The sequence below is a fragment of the Gordionus sp. m RMFG-2023 genome, chromosome 2, assembly GCF_954871325.1.
Source record: "Gordionus sp. m RMFG-2023 chromosome 2, tfGorSpeb1-WG-v2, whole genome shotgun sequence".
NCBI lineage: Eukaryota > Metazoa > Nematomorpha > Gordioida > Chordodea > Parachordodidae > Gordionus > Gordionus sp. m RMFG-2023.
The window spans coordinates 34,171,936-34,190,496 of record NC_088776.1 but is presented as its reverse complement, the minus strand read 5'-3'; the positions used below and the strand labels follow the sequence as shown (position 1 = coordinate 34,190,496).

The window sequence follows — 18,561 nt, the reverse complement described above, 5'->3', positions numbered from 1 at the left end:
TTATAATAGCTGATAACCCGTCAAATGATGGGGAAACAGAATATGGATGAATCAGAAATTTTCCCATATCACGAGGTTTGAGAAATTTATTTTTATTTTTATGAGAGGGGCTTAATTAAAATTTTTCAGTATTTTTATAAAGTTAATGAAAGATATATTTAGTATCTTCAATTTGTGTGCACAATAAAAAATCTTTTAAACTAAATTTTTGTATTTGTAAATTTATAATCTAAAAAATATATCCTTGATAGATGGGGGGGGGGATATTAATTTGAGAATGAGTTATACAAAACTCTCATCTAGCAAGAATATATTTTTTAGGTTTAATTACAAAAACAAATGAATAAAAATTTCATTAATAAGATTTTTTATTGTGTAGATAAATTAAAGGTACTAAATATATACTTCATTAATCTATTTTTTAAAAATAATGGAAAATTTTAGAATCTTCAACAAAATAAATATAAATTTTTGAATACATCTCAAAGAAAAATTTCTGATCCACCCATCATCAAATAAAGGTAGAAATTATTATTCAACCATCATCGAATAAAGGAGAAAATTCTGATTCCCTGTTATTATTGACGGGCTATCATCTAGTTTAAATATAAACTCGTATAAAAAAATTAAGAATATATTAAATGAGGTTCAATAACAAATAATACATCTAAATAACTATTTAAAATAATTTGTTTCTCGTTTAATTCTTATCTTGATTCTATACATTTTACTTAAATGGTATATAATTATTAACCCTTTCGCGCCCAGCGAGATCATTTGTCATCAAAATTTTTAATCAATTAATTTTTATATTTAAAAAACGAATGGTCGCTATTTAGACGCATTAATTTACAAAACAATATTTATTCTTTCATATTTTATCATTAACCTGTCAAAATTATTATTTTATTATATCAGAATATAAGTTCAAAGTTAGGTATTTTAGGCGCCAAAATTTTTACACTATTACATCGATTATCATTCTGTATAAATATATATAAATCAAAGGTAAATAATATTTATAGGATAGATTATTAATAGTATTTCATGTTTAGTAAAAAAAAATTAACAATAACTATTTTTTATATGATTTTTAAAAGAAAATCCAAATTGGTAACATTGGGATTTTCTTATGTAATTTTTTCCATAAATTTTTTAAAATTAAATATTGAAAATATGATATAGTGAGAATTGAATATAGGCTATTTTCCATTTAGCAAGCCACTATAATATTTGCAAAAAGTTAAGAAAGTGAAAATTTTATTTTATATTTTTTTAAAAATTTTATAAATAATTTTTAGATGACCCCAACATGTATTATACCAGAGGGAGATATATCTGATGTAGATATTGAGAAGGATGATGACTTTGAAAATGCCACAGTAGTTGATCTAAATATGACCTATGATATTTTACCAGATATTGGGTTGGAACTGGAAAATTATGATAATGATATTATCCCAAGTAATAGGAAAACCCTATGGCGAAATAAGGATTTATATAAATATAATAGAATTTAAACAAAAATTTTTGCTTCCACCTGATAAGGAAATTTCGCCTTACAAATATTTTAAAAAATTTATAGACGATGATATTATTAAATTTAGTAGAGCAAACGAATATTTATTCTTTTCAATTATCTGGCAAATCAACAAATACAAATAGTAGTGAAATTGAAAAATTTCTCGGAATTCACCTTTATACGGGCATTGTTAAATTGCCATCAATAAGGCAATATTGGGCTATAGAGAGAGTGATTCCTCAAATTTCTCAATGCATGACAAGAAACAGATTCTTGGAATTGAGAAAATACTTTCATATTAATGATAATAATAATATAATCCTTAGGGGCCAGCCTAATTACGATAAACTTTTCAAACTAAGACCAGAAAGATTCAATTAGAGGTAAAATTATCAATTGATGAAATGATAGTCCCCTTCAAAGGGCGATGTGAATTTAAACAATATATTAGCTCAAAACCGCATAAATGGGGAATTAAAATTTTCGCTTTATGTGGATCATCTGGAATGCTATATGATTTCGAAATATATTTAGGAAAATGCACAAATATAAAAAAAACTTTGATGGGAATTAGCGGAGATATTGTTATACGACTATTAGAAACTGTTCCCCCACATAAAAATCATATGGATAACTTTTTTTCTTCATATAATTTAGCAGTTGCGCTCAAAGATAATGGCTTTATCATGTCGGGGACCATTAGATCTAATCGATTATTAGGATGCCATCTGGTCGATGATAAAATCTTAAAGAAAAAAGGAAGAGGGTCCCTTGATTATAAAGTGGATTCTAATAATAATATTATAATTTGCAAATGGTTTGATAACAAATCGGTTATCACGTTATCATCATTTATGGGTATAAATCCCACATCACGAACGAAAAGATGGTCGGTATCTGAAAAATCTTTTATTAATGTCGAAATTCCGGCTATAATTCAAGATTATAATGCTGGTATGGGCGGAGTGGATCTCCATGATATGTTAATTGAACTATACAGAATTGACATAAAATGGAAGCGCTTTTACATGCGAATTTTCTTTCATTTATTAGATTCCTGTGTGGTGAATTCGTGGTTACTCTATAGACGCCACATCAAACTGAAAGATGATAAATATATATCTCTTTTAGCGTTTAAAGCTCGGATAACTAAAGGATTAATGATGGCTGGAAAGGAAAATTATGGAAAAGAAGGTAAAATTAATTTGAAGATTGAAAAAAAGAAAGAAATTAAATTTTTCATCCAATCCCAGATATTAGATTCGATAAAATAGGGCATTGGCCCTCGGCGGCTCACAGACAAAGATGCAAGAATTGCAAAAATGGTTATACCAGATTTGAATGTTTAAAATGTAAAATATCTTTATGTTTAAATAAAAATCGCAATTGTTTTATTTCTTATCATTCAAAATAAATTGTATATTTTTTTACATATGAATATCCCAATGATGACAATTGGTAACATTTTATAATTAATATATATATACATTTTTTAAAATAAAAAACGTTTAAAATGTGTTATTTGCGTCTTATTTAACTCAGTTTTAGAAAAAAAAATTTTTTGTTCACGTGAAATATGTCGGGCGCGAAAGGGTTAATTGCAAGATATATATAACATTTTTCCAAAAGATATAATATAAAAATAATTAACTATTGTTTAAATCATGTTTTTTGGCAGGAATGAGAAAGAATGCCCTTGCTCTGGGTCCCCAATTAAAACTTTAAAACCTTAGAATTCATTCTAATTTTTTATATTGTAGAGAACTAAGATGAACTTATATAAAAAAAATTCAAGGAAAAAAATACTGCCTTTCATTTTATACTTTTTCCTGTTGATTTGTTGTGGAATTATTTAGTCATATATTTATAAAGTAAACGTATAGAGGGTAAATTTTTACGGCATGAAATTTTAAAAAATTTACATTTCTAAAATGGATTCAACCAAGATTTTTCATTTTAATTCCCTCTCATTAGTATTAGCACATTGGAGGATGATAGTATCAAAAGATATTGATAAATATAAAAATAATATGGCATATAAAAGAATAGGTAAATAGATATTATTAACTTCTTGGGAATCCCTGGCCCGGCGGGCATCGTCTTCATCATAGCGATTACAAGCGTACCAAGAAGAGCCGTGGGGTTCCCAGGGACCGAGGCAAACCCAGCAAAAATCGGCCTTGCAGCTCTTGTTTTTGCACACCATGTGATTGCAACCGCCATCCTTCTCTATAGTCACGTTGCATTTTGGGCATTCCTACATATAGATATTTTTCAAGTATTATTATAAGTGTTGTATTCCTTGGTTTTTGTTTCTCGGTGGTGCAATAAATGTGTGTATATAATTTATTTGCACAATCAAATAGCTTTTCAGAGATAAAAATAGCTTATATAAAAATTTGTTATAGTAATTTATAAAATCTATATTTTGCATATATATTTTTCCTATTTTTAGTTTTTTTTTGTTAAGAGGTAAAGGGCAATATGGATTTTTAAAATTAATTATCTTTCTATCTTTTATTATTTATTAGAAATGATTTTAAAGTGATCTAGTATTTTTAGAGGCATTATTTTTGCAAACTGATGTACTCTTTTTTTTATTGATTAATAAAAGTTTCTTTCCTTTTTTAAACTTACTTTTTTTTTAATTTTCGTTTTTAAACCTTGGTATTAGCAGCAATCCAATTAGAGGTTTCACTGTCATCGTCGCATTTCTTAATCCATCTCCTAAGCCAATTGCACTTGACGGGGTCATGCCAATTTTCACAGCAATTAAAACTGGTTGGGGGAAGAGGGAAATTTTAAAAAAAATAAATATATTTGCCGTTAACAAAATTTTAATTTTAAAATATATTTAGCAGTGTCGAACCGATGTGATAACGGTTTAACATTCCGATTCTTAGTTTAAAAATTTAAAAGGGATGGTTCTGTTCTAGATATTTTTAAATAAATTTATATTCGTTCGTTCTGGCTTGGATATTCATATCGGTTCGATTTATATAATAACTATAGTAAATTACAGAACCTGGAACTATACGAACTAATCCAACTACTTATCCTCTAACTACATTAACAATCATACAACTTACTACATAACTGAGACAACTGGAACCACACTAACTTACAGAACGACTAGAACTGCACCTAATTACGATAACTAGAACTGTACCAACTTACGGAATAAAGAACTCCTCCAACCACTTATCCTCTAACCACAACTTACTACAGAACCGAGACAACTAAAATTACACCAACTCACAGTACCATTAGAAATATACAAACTACTCCAACCATTTATCCACTAACGACAACTGACGATTATACAAATTACTACAGAACTGAGATGACTGGAACTAAACTAACTCCTCAGACAACTAGAAGAAAACATTTACTCTAACCACAATTGACACTTATTATGTGCTATTTTAATTAAACTAACTATTACACATATACCCATATATAATATTTGAATAATGTCCTTAGTAACACAATAAATTGTGTTTATTCTATATTTTCCTTGTAATAATTTACTTATACTGATTGATTTTGAATAAAATAGATATATATATTATAAAAAAAATTTTTCTAAATGAGCTATTAATAAAAGTATTTTAAAAAATTCAAAATTTCGATATTATTTTTTTTTATAAAACTTGAATAAACATACTAAGTAACATAACATAATCACTAGTATTGTTAAAGTAGCTTAGTTACAATTGCTGGGATGCGACAAAATAAACTTGTTACTTTTCAAAATATATTATATTTCATTTATTACCTTTATATAGACCTGTGGGTGGTTGACCGGCCGCCGATATTTTTGGCCACGCCTAAAACGCCGCCGTTTATGGACACGCCGGATATCGGCGGCGCATGACCGGCGCAAAATTTTTCTCACTATTGTAAATTTTTTTTAACAATCAGGATTTTGATTAATTCTTATTTTATACCAACATCAACATCATAATTATTTTGACATCATTTTCGGATTCGATCCATCAAAAATTCCAAAGAATGTCAGAAATGGTGTTTGATTAGGTGAATATGAACACCACATATTATTGGGTCATAGTTTATATAATCTGGTTACAATGAATGGTATTAAATGCGTTGAAAATCTTATCAAAAGAATAAGAGAAATTAATACTGCTCTAAGTTATAAAACTGCAGAGACTGAATTTGAGTTTGAGGCAGATCAAAGATGCCTAAGTACAATAGATTTAACATCAGATATGCTAGATATAGATAGCATTAATCTATACCTTGATGACCGTTTCAAATTGGAGATTTCAAAGATGATAATAACAATAAAGGTACACATATAAAAGCGTTAAAATTAAATGTCCCAACATATAATATTAATTATGTTTGAAAGCATATCTGAAAAAAATACAAATCGTTTTGAAAAGAATTGGAAAACACTATCTAAAACTATGAATCAGATCTAGTGGAAGAACTACTAGCTTTTCTTTCAAAATTTAAAGAAACAGATGAATTTCTATCTGTATAAAAAAAGCCTACCTTAAACTTGGCATCACTCTTTAAAAGTGATATAGAAATAAATTTAATAGTATATGGTAATGATAGCTCAGAAATCATGTTCCTAAAGGAAAATATGCTAAAAAAACTTGCATTACGATTTGAATATATAAGGATATTCATTTATTTAATTCAGTTTTTATTTAAAAAATAATCTATGTGTCTCTTCTAGACCGTGTCAAAGTCTATAATAGAAAAAAATTATTCAGCCTCAGAATATATTATAAAACATCTCAAACGTATGGAGTATGATGATATTAGGGTAGTAAATATAGCCATTGAGAATCAAGAGGAAATATTAAATTCAAATTATTTAACAAAATTAGCAATTCAACAAGTACAAAGTATGATTCCACTTTAATTGATTTAGAACATGATGCCATATTCTATTCGAAAATCGCTATTCACAAAATTTAATTGTTCTAAATTTTTGGAGAGAAAAGGAATCGAACTTCCTAATCTTTCAATGCTAACTAAAAAAATTCCTTGTGTTCCGACAACTAACATACTTAATGAAAAAGTTTTCTCTACCTCTCTTGACGTTGAAATCAAGGAGATCATCATTATGTCCGAAAATTTGAATGAAATTATTTTTATACATGATATATAAAATTACAAAATCGATTTTGAATTTATAATGAGTTTTATCTAAAAATATGCGAGATATCTGCAATATTTTTTTTAAAAAAATTAATTAGCTAAAAAAATATATGTTATAAAAATTTATAAGGCCGTCGATTAGAATGAAACTCGCGTCGGCAGCTGATAGTTTCGTTAAGAGCACAGGTCTACCTTTATATGATTATTTCTCAAAGTCATCATTATTTTATTTATTAAATCTCATTTACATAAAGAACTCCCGTAGAACGTTCATTTAATCTAGGGAAGCTTATTTTTGGAAAAATATTAGCACACCTTTATACGCAAATTTTGAAAATAGTTTATTGTTCGAGTCAGATTAAAATTTATTAAGCTCAAATTCTTCTAAAAAATAAATATTATAACTGTCTTTATATATTTTTTTTCAATGGAAATATGGTGGCCGACATATGTTTCGTTTTCACAAGTTGTGGTTTCGCAGAGTTTCCCATTCTCGTAGGCGGATGAGGAGGGCCTAAGAGTACTTAGGGCTGTACCCCACCCATATTTCGTTGTAATCATAAGGAGATTTTGGAGTGTTTGCTTTTACGATCGAATGCCAATCTTGATATCAACCCCTTTGTGACTTTATACCCAGTCGAGGAAAACGGTGATCAAATTCTACCCCAGACCCCAGGATCCTTTAAACCTTCATTAGCTGGGTAAAGATGTTGCCACTCCCCGCCACGTTGAAGCAGAAGGTAGGATTATTTTTTTAATGCAAATAATTATGAGGTAAATTTTTGTGCACTTGATTAAAATTTGTAAAATTTTATATAATAAAAAAAATGAAGTTACATAAATTATTTATAAAGCAACTAGCAGTGTAACTAGCTACTTTTGGAATTAATTGTAATTAGTAACTATTATGTAACTGGTAAACTGTTATTCACAAATAAAATGTTATGAACCGTTTCATAAGTATTTATAGAGATTGGTGAGTTCCCTCAATTTGATATATTTGTTTATGATATTATAGTTTGGAAGAAAAGGTTCAATACGATTTACGGTTGACTCGACACTCTAATATTCAAATCACATTTAATAAATCATCAAAAATCGACGGAATTATTTTACTGACTAGGATTCAATATATTATTTGTAACAATTAATTATTTAAAAAATTACAAAATGATTCATTAGCTCTTCTGATATTTTCGATTTCTTTTATAGCCTAAATTATTTTATAAAACTAAATTTTTCGATATACCTATATTCCTTAATTATTTTTAATATAATTTTATAAATCAAGTTTATAAAAGTATTCTTTTTATAAGTAACATTATAACAATATAAATAATATAAAATAAACCAAAACACGTGTCCGCAAATGCACTTAACGGGCCTAGTGTCGACATATTGGACCTTCATAGCAAATTGACAATCTGGCGATGGGCACCATCTCATCAATCTATTACACTTTAGATATTGTGTTATTTATATAATTATAAATAAAATAATTATTTCGTGAAAATTATTTATAGATATCCTATTCCTCTCTGAGTTGATAAATTATTTATTTTTTTTAAATATCGTTAATTATATTGCATATAGAACAACTAAGATTTATATAATATATTTTAGATTGACTCCTAGTATGTTTGAATTTTTGAAGTCTAAACTTGACTTTTTTGTATATTTTAACATGGGACCCCAATCATTTACTTTCCAAAAGTAAAAATTGTCATAATATTAATAAGGAGATATAAAAAGTTAAATTTTGACTTAAAAACAAAATAACTCTAAGAATAGCCTCACATTGAGTAAATACCCAAAATAATGAATGTATAAATATTATTATAGGCCTATACCTCTACAAAACTATTGGTAATGATATGCTGGTATTTGTAGCGGACTTGTGGGGTTTTAACTAGACTCCTTATATTCGAGAGAAAAAAACAAAAGAAAATTTAAAAAAATAGCAAAAATAATAACAAAGATTATAAAAGTAATCTTCAAGATTTGATATTAAATGTAACAAAAATTTAGATTAGTAAATATCAGGTATCAAAATTAATAAAACCTATAAATTAATAATATGCTATATTGGCTTAAAAAAAGTGGCTAATACAATTTTTTAAAATGAAGAAGATAATTTAACTATATCAATCCATGCCAATGGTTAAGGTTTATTGCAACAGATATAATTAATATAATTTAAATAAAGATTAATGAATTAAATGTGTTTATTAATAAAATCCGACTGGAATGTCGTCGAGAACAAAAATCCTTTAGATAAATCAATAATTTAGACTTGAAAATAAAATAATTTTGAGTTAAAGAAAGCATACATGACAGTGGCATCATCCACTAGGGTATCGCATTTATGGGCGGCGCATGATATCGTCTAAATTGAAAAGATAAATATTTTTAAATAAAATTAACTCTCGTCGCGGTTTAGTGCAAAGATGGGGACCAAAAAGTTCCATCTTTTAACCTATAGATAGAACACAAAATTGGAAGAATATATGATTCCATCGTTTCTAGCTTTCCGTTTATAAACTTAAAAAATGAGTAGTTGAGCGAAAAGTAAAAAGTACCCCCAAATCCTAAAAAAGGTCGATGTAATTCTTGTCCAAGAATGATGGCTATTAAATTGAATTTTCAAAAATGGGTTATTCTAAATCATATTTATGATAAAATTTTACAAGTTTCATTGATGAAAAAGACATTTTATTGATAATCATGACATATTGACGAAATAAATATTTCTTATTATCCCACTTTGGAGGCCGATCCGATATCAAATTGATATCGGACGATTAATGATCCGAAATCATATCTGATTTCGTATTCTGTAAACACACTAATCGTTTTAATTTTTAATGCAAACCTCATCTCATAAACCGTACAAACATCAATAAGTCGAGTTTTTATGTCAAATCACCACAAAATTTCTTCATTTTTATTTTAAATTTTCGTTGTTAAATTTACAGTCAAGATAGTTAATTTAATATTATAATTTATTTTATAAAGTATATTATGTTAATTAACATATCTTCTTATGAAGATGATTTAAACTGGTCTAGCTCCAATATGAAACATTTTTTACATCAAAAAATTTGCAAAATTGTGGCCCAACTCAAATATTTCCTCAATTGTGGGATAAAGAGAGACAGTTTCAAAACTGTGCAGCCATTTTTAAGGAAAAAAGGGAAGATATCTTATTGAACTGGTTATAACAAGATGAAACTCTTTTTATAACTCCGTGAAATTAATAGACTTATTAAGGAAAATGACCAATTTAATAATTTTTTGATAAATCCGAATTATAGAGATTTTCAGATAATGACAAGTCGTTCATAGATATTTTGTATTGTTGGTTAGTGTTAATTAACAAATATATGTATATATATAATTTATAGGTATGGAACCTGTTGCTCAGTTCTTTCGATTTTAGAACATTTGGGATATCTCACCCCCACGCTATTATAATATTAAAACTTAAAAAATAGCTTCAAATAATTTCAAGTTTAAGCCACTTATTAATACAATCCTGCAAGATATAGATAAAAAGTATAAGTTGAAATATTGTTTACAATTTATATTTTGATTATATTTCTTTTCAATAGATTCGAACACATCTATAAAGATGAATATATATAATCAGCAATAATTCACCCGCTGTTTAAATTGAATTGACCCTGAAATTATAGGTCAACAAAGTAGAAAGTTTGAACTTATTTCCAGTTTGAGAAAATATCTTGACGAATAAAAATCTGACTTTGATTTCTTTAAAAAAACAACCCACATACCAGATTATTTTCTGATAAAGATAAAAAAATTTTGATAAGGATCTGAATTAAGATTCTTTTGAAGATAATCTATTGTAAGGATATTTTTTAATTTTTAATTAATTCCCCCAATTAAAATTTTTGTTCATTAACATCCTCTGCGCCAGTTGAACGTGGTTAGCACGGCTAAAGATGGGTTGAGCAATATCTGTTCAAAATTTTGAAAATCAATTGTTAAAAATAAATTAAAAATTTTTATAAAAATATTTTATCATATATTATTTTTGTATAATTTTATTTGTACTGTATATAGGGAAAAAAATTATTTTAAAAGATCTTGTAAAAGGCTTGGCTGAATCTAAATATAAAAAAATGATAGATAGAATAATTAAGGATATAAAGTTTGAAACAAAAATGTAATAACATGGTTTCCTTTATTCATCTCCATCAAATATAAAATAATAAATTATAAAGTAAAAATATATTAAATTAACATTATAAAAAGATTATAGTAAAAAACTATGAAATATTAAAGTTAAAAATAAAAAAAAATTCTTTCCAAAAAAATGAAAAGTGAATTATATCCATAAGATCTCAACTATAGATCTTTCCTTTAAAATTTACATAGTCTATATTATGAAATTAAGTAATATTGTAATAATTCTTCTAATTTGAATGACATTTTTTGTCTAAAATATTCATCTGAATATTAAAATAGAGCACATCTTATAATAAATTATTGTGTGGGAATTTTTGTATATAATATTAAATTTATCAAGTAACGAGTTACTTTTTAAATAGGCAGTAACGTGAGTTCCATTTTTCAAAAGGTAACGAGTAACGCGTTACTTTTTTGAAGTAACGTTTATAGCATTATATTAAATTATCATTTATAATAAGGAGAATAACCAATTTGACATATCTTGTGATAAATTCGAATTGCAGAGATTTTCACATAATGACAAATCGTTCATATAGATATTGTATGGTTAGTAGTGTTATTTAAAAAACATGATATATAATATATGATTTTATGTAATGGAACCTGTTGCCTACACTCTTTTAATTTCAGAACATTTGGAATATCTCACTCCCACGATAACTATTATTATATTAAAACTTTAAAAATTTGCTTGAAATAATTCCAAATTTTGTAAGCCACTTATTAATGTAATCCTGTAAGACATAGATAAAAGGTATACAGTTGAAATATTGTTTATAATTTATATTTTGATCACATTTATTTTCAATAGATTCGAACACAACTATCAGCAATAATTCACCTGCTACTTAAATAGATTAGTACTAGATAAAATTTTTACGTTAACGAAGGTAGAAAGCTTGAACTTACTTCCAGTTTGAGAAAATATCTTAACAAAGAAAAAGCAGATTTTGATTCCTTTAAAAAACAACACACATACCATATTATTTTCTGATATAGATGAAAAAATTTTTTGATGAATATCTGAATGAAGTTGAAGATGATTTATTAAGCTTTTTCCAAAATAAGTATTCTTTAATTTTTAATAAATTCCCTCAATTAATTTTTATTTATTAAATGTAATACAACCCTCCCATTCTTTGTGCCAGTTGAACGTGTGTTTAGCAAGGCAAAAGATGTGTTGAGCACACTCTTGTTTATCAGATCAAAATTTTAAAAATCAATTGTTAAAAATAAATAATGATCATAAAAATATTTTATCTTATGAATAAGAAAAAAATTATTCTAAAAAGATCTCATCTTATAATATATTATTTTTGTATATTTTATTTATATTTATAGGAATTTTTGGTATATTTTAAATAGCCTGTAACGATCGTTCCTATTTTCAAAAGGTAACGAGTAATGGTAACGTGTTTCTTTTTTTGATTAACGCGTTTCTTTTTTGAAGTAACGTTTAGAGCACAATAAGTAATAAACAAATATATTATGAAATTTGAAATAAATTTTTTAAAATTTTAACGCCATTTTATCGGATCGGATTAGAAAATTATAATATCGGCCAATAACCGATATTTTAAAAATAAAAATGATTAAATATCGGCCTGATCCGATAATAAAAAATGTTGGATTAATTTTAATTCATTTATCCTAATTCAGAATATTAGATTTCAATCTGCACGAATATTTTAGACACATCATTTTAATTGGGCTAAAAAACACTTATTACTCGTCTTAATCATTTTACTTCAGCCTCAACTCTCAAGAGCTTTTATCTCCCATTTTTTATTTTTCTTAACAATATTGTTATATATTACCAGTCCCATTCCTTCGTGTATGATTTTCGTGGACAAATATTCGGACCAACAGGAAATGCAAAATTTGTGTCCACAGTCGAGGCCCGTCATTTGCTAATATATATTTGTTTAAAAAAATAAATTATAAAATAGGAAACTAAGATATTCCCCACCACATTTAATTCCAATATATAATATTCTTTTTAAAACAGAAGTGGGGATGAGAGAACTAAATATGATTTTAGTCCGATTCAGCATGAAACTGACTACTTTGGTAAATGTTAAATTTACTATAGATCAGAAAAATGGGATATAAAACCCCAGGTCTCCACGTTCGTGGGACTAATGCCTGACCACATAGAGGCGGGACGGCCTAGAGGTATGCAATGAAAGGGTTTTATCCTCAAAGCCTACCCGCCTATTGTTTTCTAAAAAAATTACCCCCTCCCACCAATTTATCTAAAAAATGTGATTAAAAATTATTTGATTGGTATTTTATATAAATGTATTTTTACTTAAATGTATAAAATATGAAAAAATAATTTTTAATAAATTAACCTACCCCGCCTATTTGTCCACCCAATATTTAAATTTTTAACCTGCCCGCCCACAGTGGGGGGTGAGCGAGCTAAAACTAGCCAGAATCAAGAAGCTGCTTAAGGGAAATTAATTTTAAAGAAACTGATTATTTTACATGATCTAATTTCGCTGTATATTAAGCCAATGAATATAAGGTACAACCATTTTTAATGATTATCAACAAATTATCAGTCATCATTAAATAACTAGACAAAAGAACTGTATGTATAATGCTTTTTCATCCTTAATTAAAAGATCTTAGCCTGGCTTCTATGCTTGAGTGTTGTAATGAACTATTTAGCGAATGTGATGAAGAATGAAATAAGACAAAATTAATAGACATGCCTTTTTTTAAACAAGGGTTCCCATTTTAAAGAATGGTGTATATAGTTGACCCTGATACTCAAGTGTCGATTGCTTTCATTTTAATTCATTTCGCGTATTACTAATATCAATAAAATTCTTTCCTAAATATCTTGGCTTTGGTTTTTTAAACCCTTTTTCTTGCAATAAGTCTGCTTTCCTCCAGCATAATTACTGAAAGAAATAATTTTTTCTGTAAAATAATTTTTTAAATTTATTTATTGATTTTATTTTTTACACTGTATTGTTATTTTATGACTAGATAACACATATATTTATAAATTATATATAAAGATATAGATATTTATTTTTTTAGAAAACCGAATAAAATAATCACAATTAGATCAATATAATTTAAGCATTGATATAAGGTCGCTACTTTATGATTTTACTTAGAACAAGAGAGCGATTTTAAAAAACATGCCACCTGGGTTAATTACGTAAAAAGGTCATTTAAAAATCAATTGAGGGTGTGTTTAAATAAATATAAATACTTACGATTTGTTTACTTTGGCCATAAAGTATGACACATGAGTTACTGAGTGACATCTACTACTTGAAAATAATGATTTTATTTGTATTATATTAATTATAATCATTTGTCGTAGTGTCGATTCAAGCAATAAAAATGTAAAAAAACTTCTTCGTTCAAACAGCAAAATATTATACGGCGATTTTCAATATCAACAGATGAAAAAGTCTTTGATGCCAAAACTAAAATTAAGATATTGTTACAAAAATATGCACAGCAAAAAATCTTTTTATTTTATTAGCCAAAAAAAAATGATAGATATTATTTTTGATAAGTAACTATTAAAAATAATAGAATGATTAAAAATATGCAATATTAAATAAAGTTGCAGCAGAACTTTGAAGAGCAATTCTATCATCTATGACATATCCAGGATATTTGTAGAGAGGGATATAGACTTTCGGCGCCATAAATTTTATTGGATATTTTTAGGTCCCCTTTTTGAGGAACTTTGGCCAGATATAATGTTGGTTTTTCATATTTCTGGAAAAAAATGTTTATATTGGTTATTATTTAAAAAAAATTATAACTTATACTTATAGAAGGTAATTTTGAAGAAAAATTTTTTTGAGCCCCCTGAGATTGAAAAGGCTAGTGACTGTTAAACGGCTAATTTTGAGCCGATTTTTAAAAACGGCTAACTCAATATTTCCAGACAAAATATTATGCAAGCCTGAAGATTTTACCAACAATTTCGATATCAAAAACTGATAAATTAGCGACGGTTAGGACATTTTTAGATTATGGTTGAAAATTGCAACAATTTGGGATATTCAAAAAACATTTAAGTCTGGATGAACAAATGATACCCTATTATGGAAACCAAACCATGAAGATCTACATGCAAAAAAAGCCAGTAAAATTTGGTGTAAAAGTTTGGTTTAATCTTCATCTTGTGAATATATCATTTTACTTTTGATATTTATACTGGGAAGGGTAACAATAAGCTAGTGCTCTTGGTTAAAGTCATGAGAAATTAATAGATATTATTCTAGCATTCAAGAACATGCCCTATTCCAAATTATTATTTAACACGAATTTATGCAGAATGCTAAGAGAAAGGTTTAGGTTGTACAGGAAGCATCTGCCTTACCTCAATTCATGAAGTAAATAAAATACTCCAAAATATAGCATATTTTGTATACTTTGCCATAAATTTCTGCTAACTGTGTATACAGGGTAACTTGTCATTAACAGTTAGCAGTAATTCATGGTGGAGAATACAAAAATACAGAGTATTTTGCATAATTCACACAAAATTGCACTAACTATGAATGAGGAGTAAATTGAACTGAAACATGGTTGTATCAAAAACTAATAAAAAATGTCCTAATAAATCATTATAAAATAAATGTCTTGAAAAAACTGGAAAAAAATATAAATTTTTTAAGCATTTAAAATAAGATATATAAATTTAAATTATATTAAAAAAATGTTGGAAATAGATTAAAGCACAAAAATATTCTTAAAAATGATTGCATGTGTATATATAAACTTACAAAGTATTGATGAAAAAAATATGGTATATAAAATATAATTAAGAAGTATATTATAAATTTATAATGTAAGATTTCATTTTCTTAGGGAATAAACTAGTTTTTTAATGATTTCAATTGTGACTCCTTTTTCTAAAAATTTCAATTTGTCACTAATATAAAAAATTATCAATTTTTACTAATTTTTCATTCAAAATTTTCTTTATAGTAATATAATGTAAGTTTTTTGGTGGAGAGAAGGGTAGAAATGTGTAAGGGAGGAAATTTTATTAAATTAAAATGATATTTAATAGAATAGGCAAATTTGGGATGAACTAGGGAACCTTACTGGTAAGTGTTTATCTTATAAAACAAAAGATGACAATCTTTAATCTAATTTAACTCAAATTATTATATTTTATATTTGGCAAAAATATTTATATAAGAATCCCTCATTGGGAGAAATTTTAGTATATTCATATACAACCATTATATTATTTAAAAAAAACCTCAAATCAAAGATTATACAACTAATTAATGATATAATAATAAATAAAACAGAAAAAATATCTTTATTTATATCTCAACTAATAAGGAAAAAAATTGAATAGTAGATATAAAAAAATTATATATAAATAATATATTATTCATTTATATATATATAATATACTTTAATTGGAATTTGTAAAAGGCATATTTCACATAATGCAGTTTGGGGTTCATAAATATTATTATGGTAATTATTTGAATGATAATCAATAATATTTGATTTCTATATAATATAAAAAAAATACATTTATTTATATCTTATAGTTAATAAAACTTGAGATTTATTCTTATTTAAAGGGTTTGAAAGGTGAGCCTCAGCAAAAAGTTTATCAGGATTACCATCATAATATCTTAACAAATATAAAATAACAAAAATGTCACTAATCTAGATAGACCTCTCTAAAAGTTTTTCTTTATCCCATTTGAAATGATGCAGTAATAAACGCGTTGCAGTAGTAGGAAGCTTTTAAAGGAAAATAATATTTTTTATAAACAAAATATATTACTTGAAATATAATGTTGACTTCTTTAATAATCTCAATCATATGTTTAACTACTTTATCTGGACTTAAAACTTCATATTGAAATTCTTCCTCAAAAGAGTCTTTAAAAGCAGATGATGCTGTATTAGAATCTATAACCTCCATTGGAATATCAATCATTTCATCTTCTGTACCATCACCTTCTGATAAATCATACATCTCATTATATTCCATCAATTTAACTTTTTGAATAAACTTAATTAAGCTAGTTTGAACATAGATTTAGATTAGCTACATCATTAAAATTATTTAGAGAATTAATCACTTATAAAAAAAAATTATTTATGTTCATTTGAAAGAAATTAATAGGTGCAGAAGAGTTAGGGATAAATGTAAATATATTATATTTTGGAAAGTTTTCTAATATAGTTAATTTAGTACGTCTTATATCATGCTTGATCATCTAAAAATTAATTATAAAAAAATATCCTTTTTAAATATTTCTATAGTAATATAATTTGTTTGTCCAATATTTAACTATACCAAGGTTGGACAGTAATTACATATGTAATTTATTACATAATTACAATTCATTTTTTGTACTAGGCCGTATTTTAGTTTTTAAAAAAAAATCCGGACCGGGCTATATATTTTAAAACCAAATATTTGAAATCGCCATTATTAGCTATAAAGATCAAAAATAAATATAATATATTTTGAAAAAATCCGGGCAGCTGTAATTTTTTAAAAAAAAAGCCATGCAAACCCTGGCCGAGCAAATTATGCCTCTGCAGGTCACTTGTGAGGGTAATTAATTATATTAGAAAAAGAATTAGTAATTATAAAAAATTACAGTTCTTAAGACTCTTAATTATAAATTAGTAATTTTAGTTATAATTACATTAATAATTACTTTTTTCTTAGAAATAATAAATTATTATGAAAAATGCTCAATAATTGTAAAAATTCATTTATATTTTTAAAAATCCAAATTTTAATAATTTCGAAGGTACATTTTTATTATATATATATTTTTTTGTTATATATATATATATATATAATCTATATTTTTTTAAAAAAAATCTACCACGGGTATTTTCAAAATATATATAATTAAAATTAATAAAAATTGTGCATTGAATTTAAAAAAAAAATCCAAAAAAAATAAAAAGTTTAAAAAAGTGATTTAGAAAAAATTACGTAATTTTTTAGATTATGGCTGGTATTGAACCATAAATAGACACTAAATTTTATTTGCATATAGCTCTTGGGATTGCTGCTTTGATAAAACATTCATTTTGATCTCGGGATTTAGACGAGTTTTACAAATTAAAACTTTTAAAAATTTAATGGCTGCGGGGCTAAAATACGCTAAAGTTATCGTTAGCAACGGAATAAAAATAATATCAGTAGTGTTTAATTTCTGCTGTGAATGTTTCAAATAAATGTAAATTGGAATGTATATGCTGTAAGATGTAGGAATTCGTAATATATTTGGAAAATACTTTAGCCAAAATCTAAATTTTTTGTCTTTGACGGAAAGGGGCAATGCGTACGCGTCGGCTTGAATAAAATTGAGATAAATATTAATTTTTTAATATCAAGATTTAATATATCCTCATTAGGATTTCTAGATAATAGTATTTATAAATTAGAAAGGCCATTTGAAGAATCACAAATCATTTATTGATTTAAGTCCAAAAATGTATCCAATAGTGGAATAAAAATGATTATTTATAGTAATCCTCAATTGAGTCCTATTCGCCATTCTCATAACTTGGGCCAAATCATATTATCTTTTTGAAAAATATATTTTTGCTATGTAATTAAATAAATTACTAATACATTCCATTGCAAAAAAAATCCGCTCTCTTATTGATCTAATAATGAATTAGCTTCACATTAAATA

The 18,561-nt window shown here is 26.1% G+C and overlaps 1 protein-coding gene across 2 annotated transcripts in view; it reads right to left on the bottom strand.

The window, feature by feature from the left end:
- Window positions 1–16,998, bottom strand: part of LOC135924937 (E3 ubiquitin-protein ligase ARIH1-like) — a 40,171-nt gene extending 23,173 nt beyond the window's left edge. Inside the window, exons 1-10 of one of the 2 annotated variants that reach the window (XM_065460078.1) lie at window positions 16,677–16,998; window positions 16,566–16,633; window positions 16,445–16,520; window positions 16,292–16,393; window positions 12,694–12,786; window positions 8,992–9,047; window positions 8,512–8,578; window positions 8,013–8,119; window positions 4,186–4,300; window positions 3,591–3,779 (exon numbers count right to left, since the gene is read on the bottom strand). In XM_065460078.1, the coding sequence (XP_065316150.1) occupies window positions 3,591–3,779; window positions 4,186–4,300; window positions 8,013–8,119; window positions 8,512–8,578; window positions 8,992–9,047; window positions 12,694–12,786; window positions 16,292–16,393; window positions 16,445–16,520; window positions 16,566–16,633; window positions 16,677–16,886 (1,083 nt within the window). In that variant the 5' untranslated portion in view covers window positions 16,887–16,998. The remainder of the gene's footprint in view (window positions 1–3,590; window positions 3,780–4,185; window positions 4,301–8,012; window positions 8,120–8,511; window positions 8,579–8,991; window positions 9,048–12,693; window positions 12,787–16,291; window positions 16,394–16,444; window positions 16,521–16,565; window positions 16,634–16,676) is intronic. The other variant, XM_065460079.1, reaches the window with a different exon arrangement.
- Window positions 16,999–18,561: the final 1,563 nt, after the last annotated feature.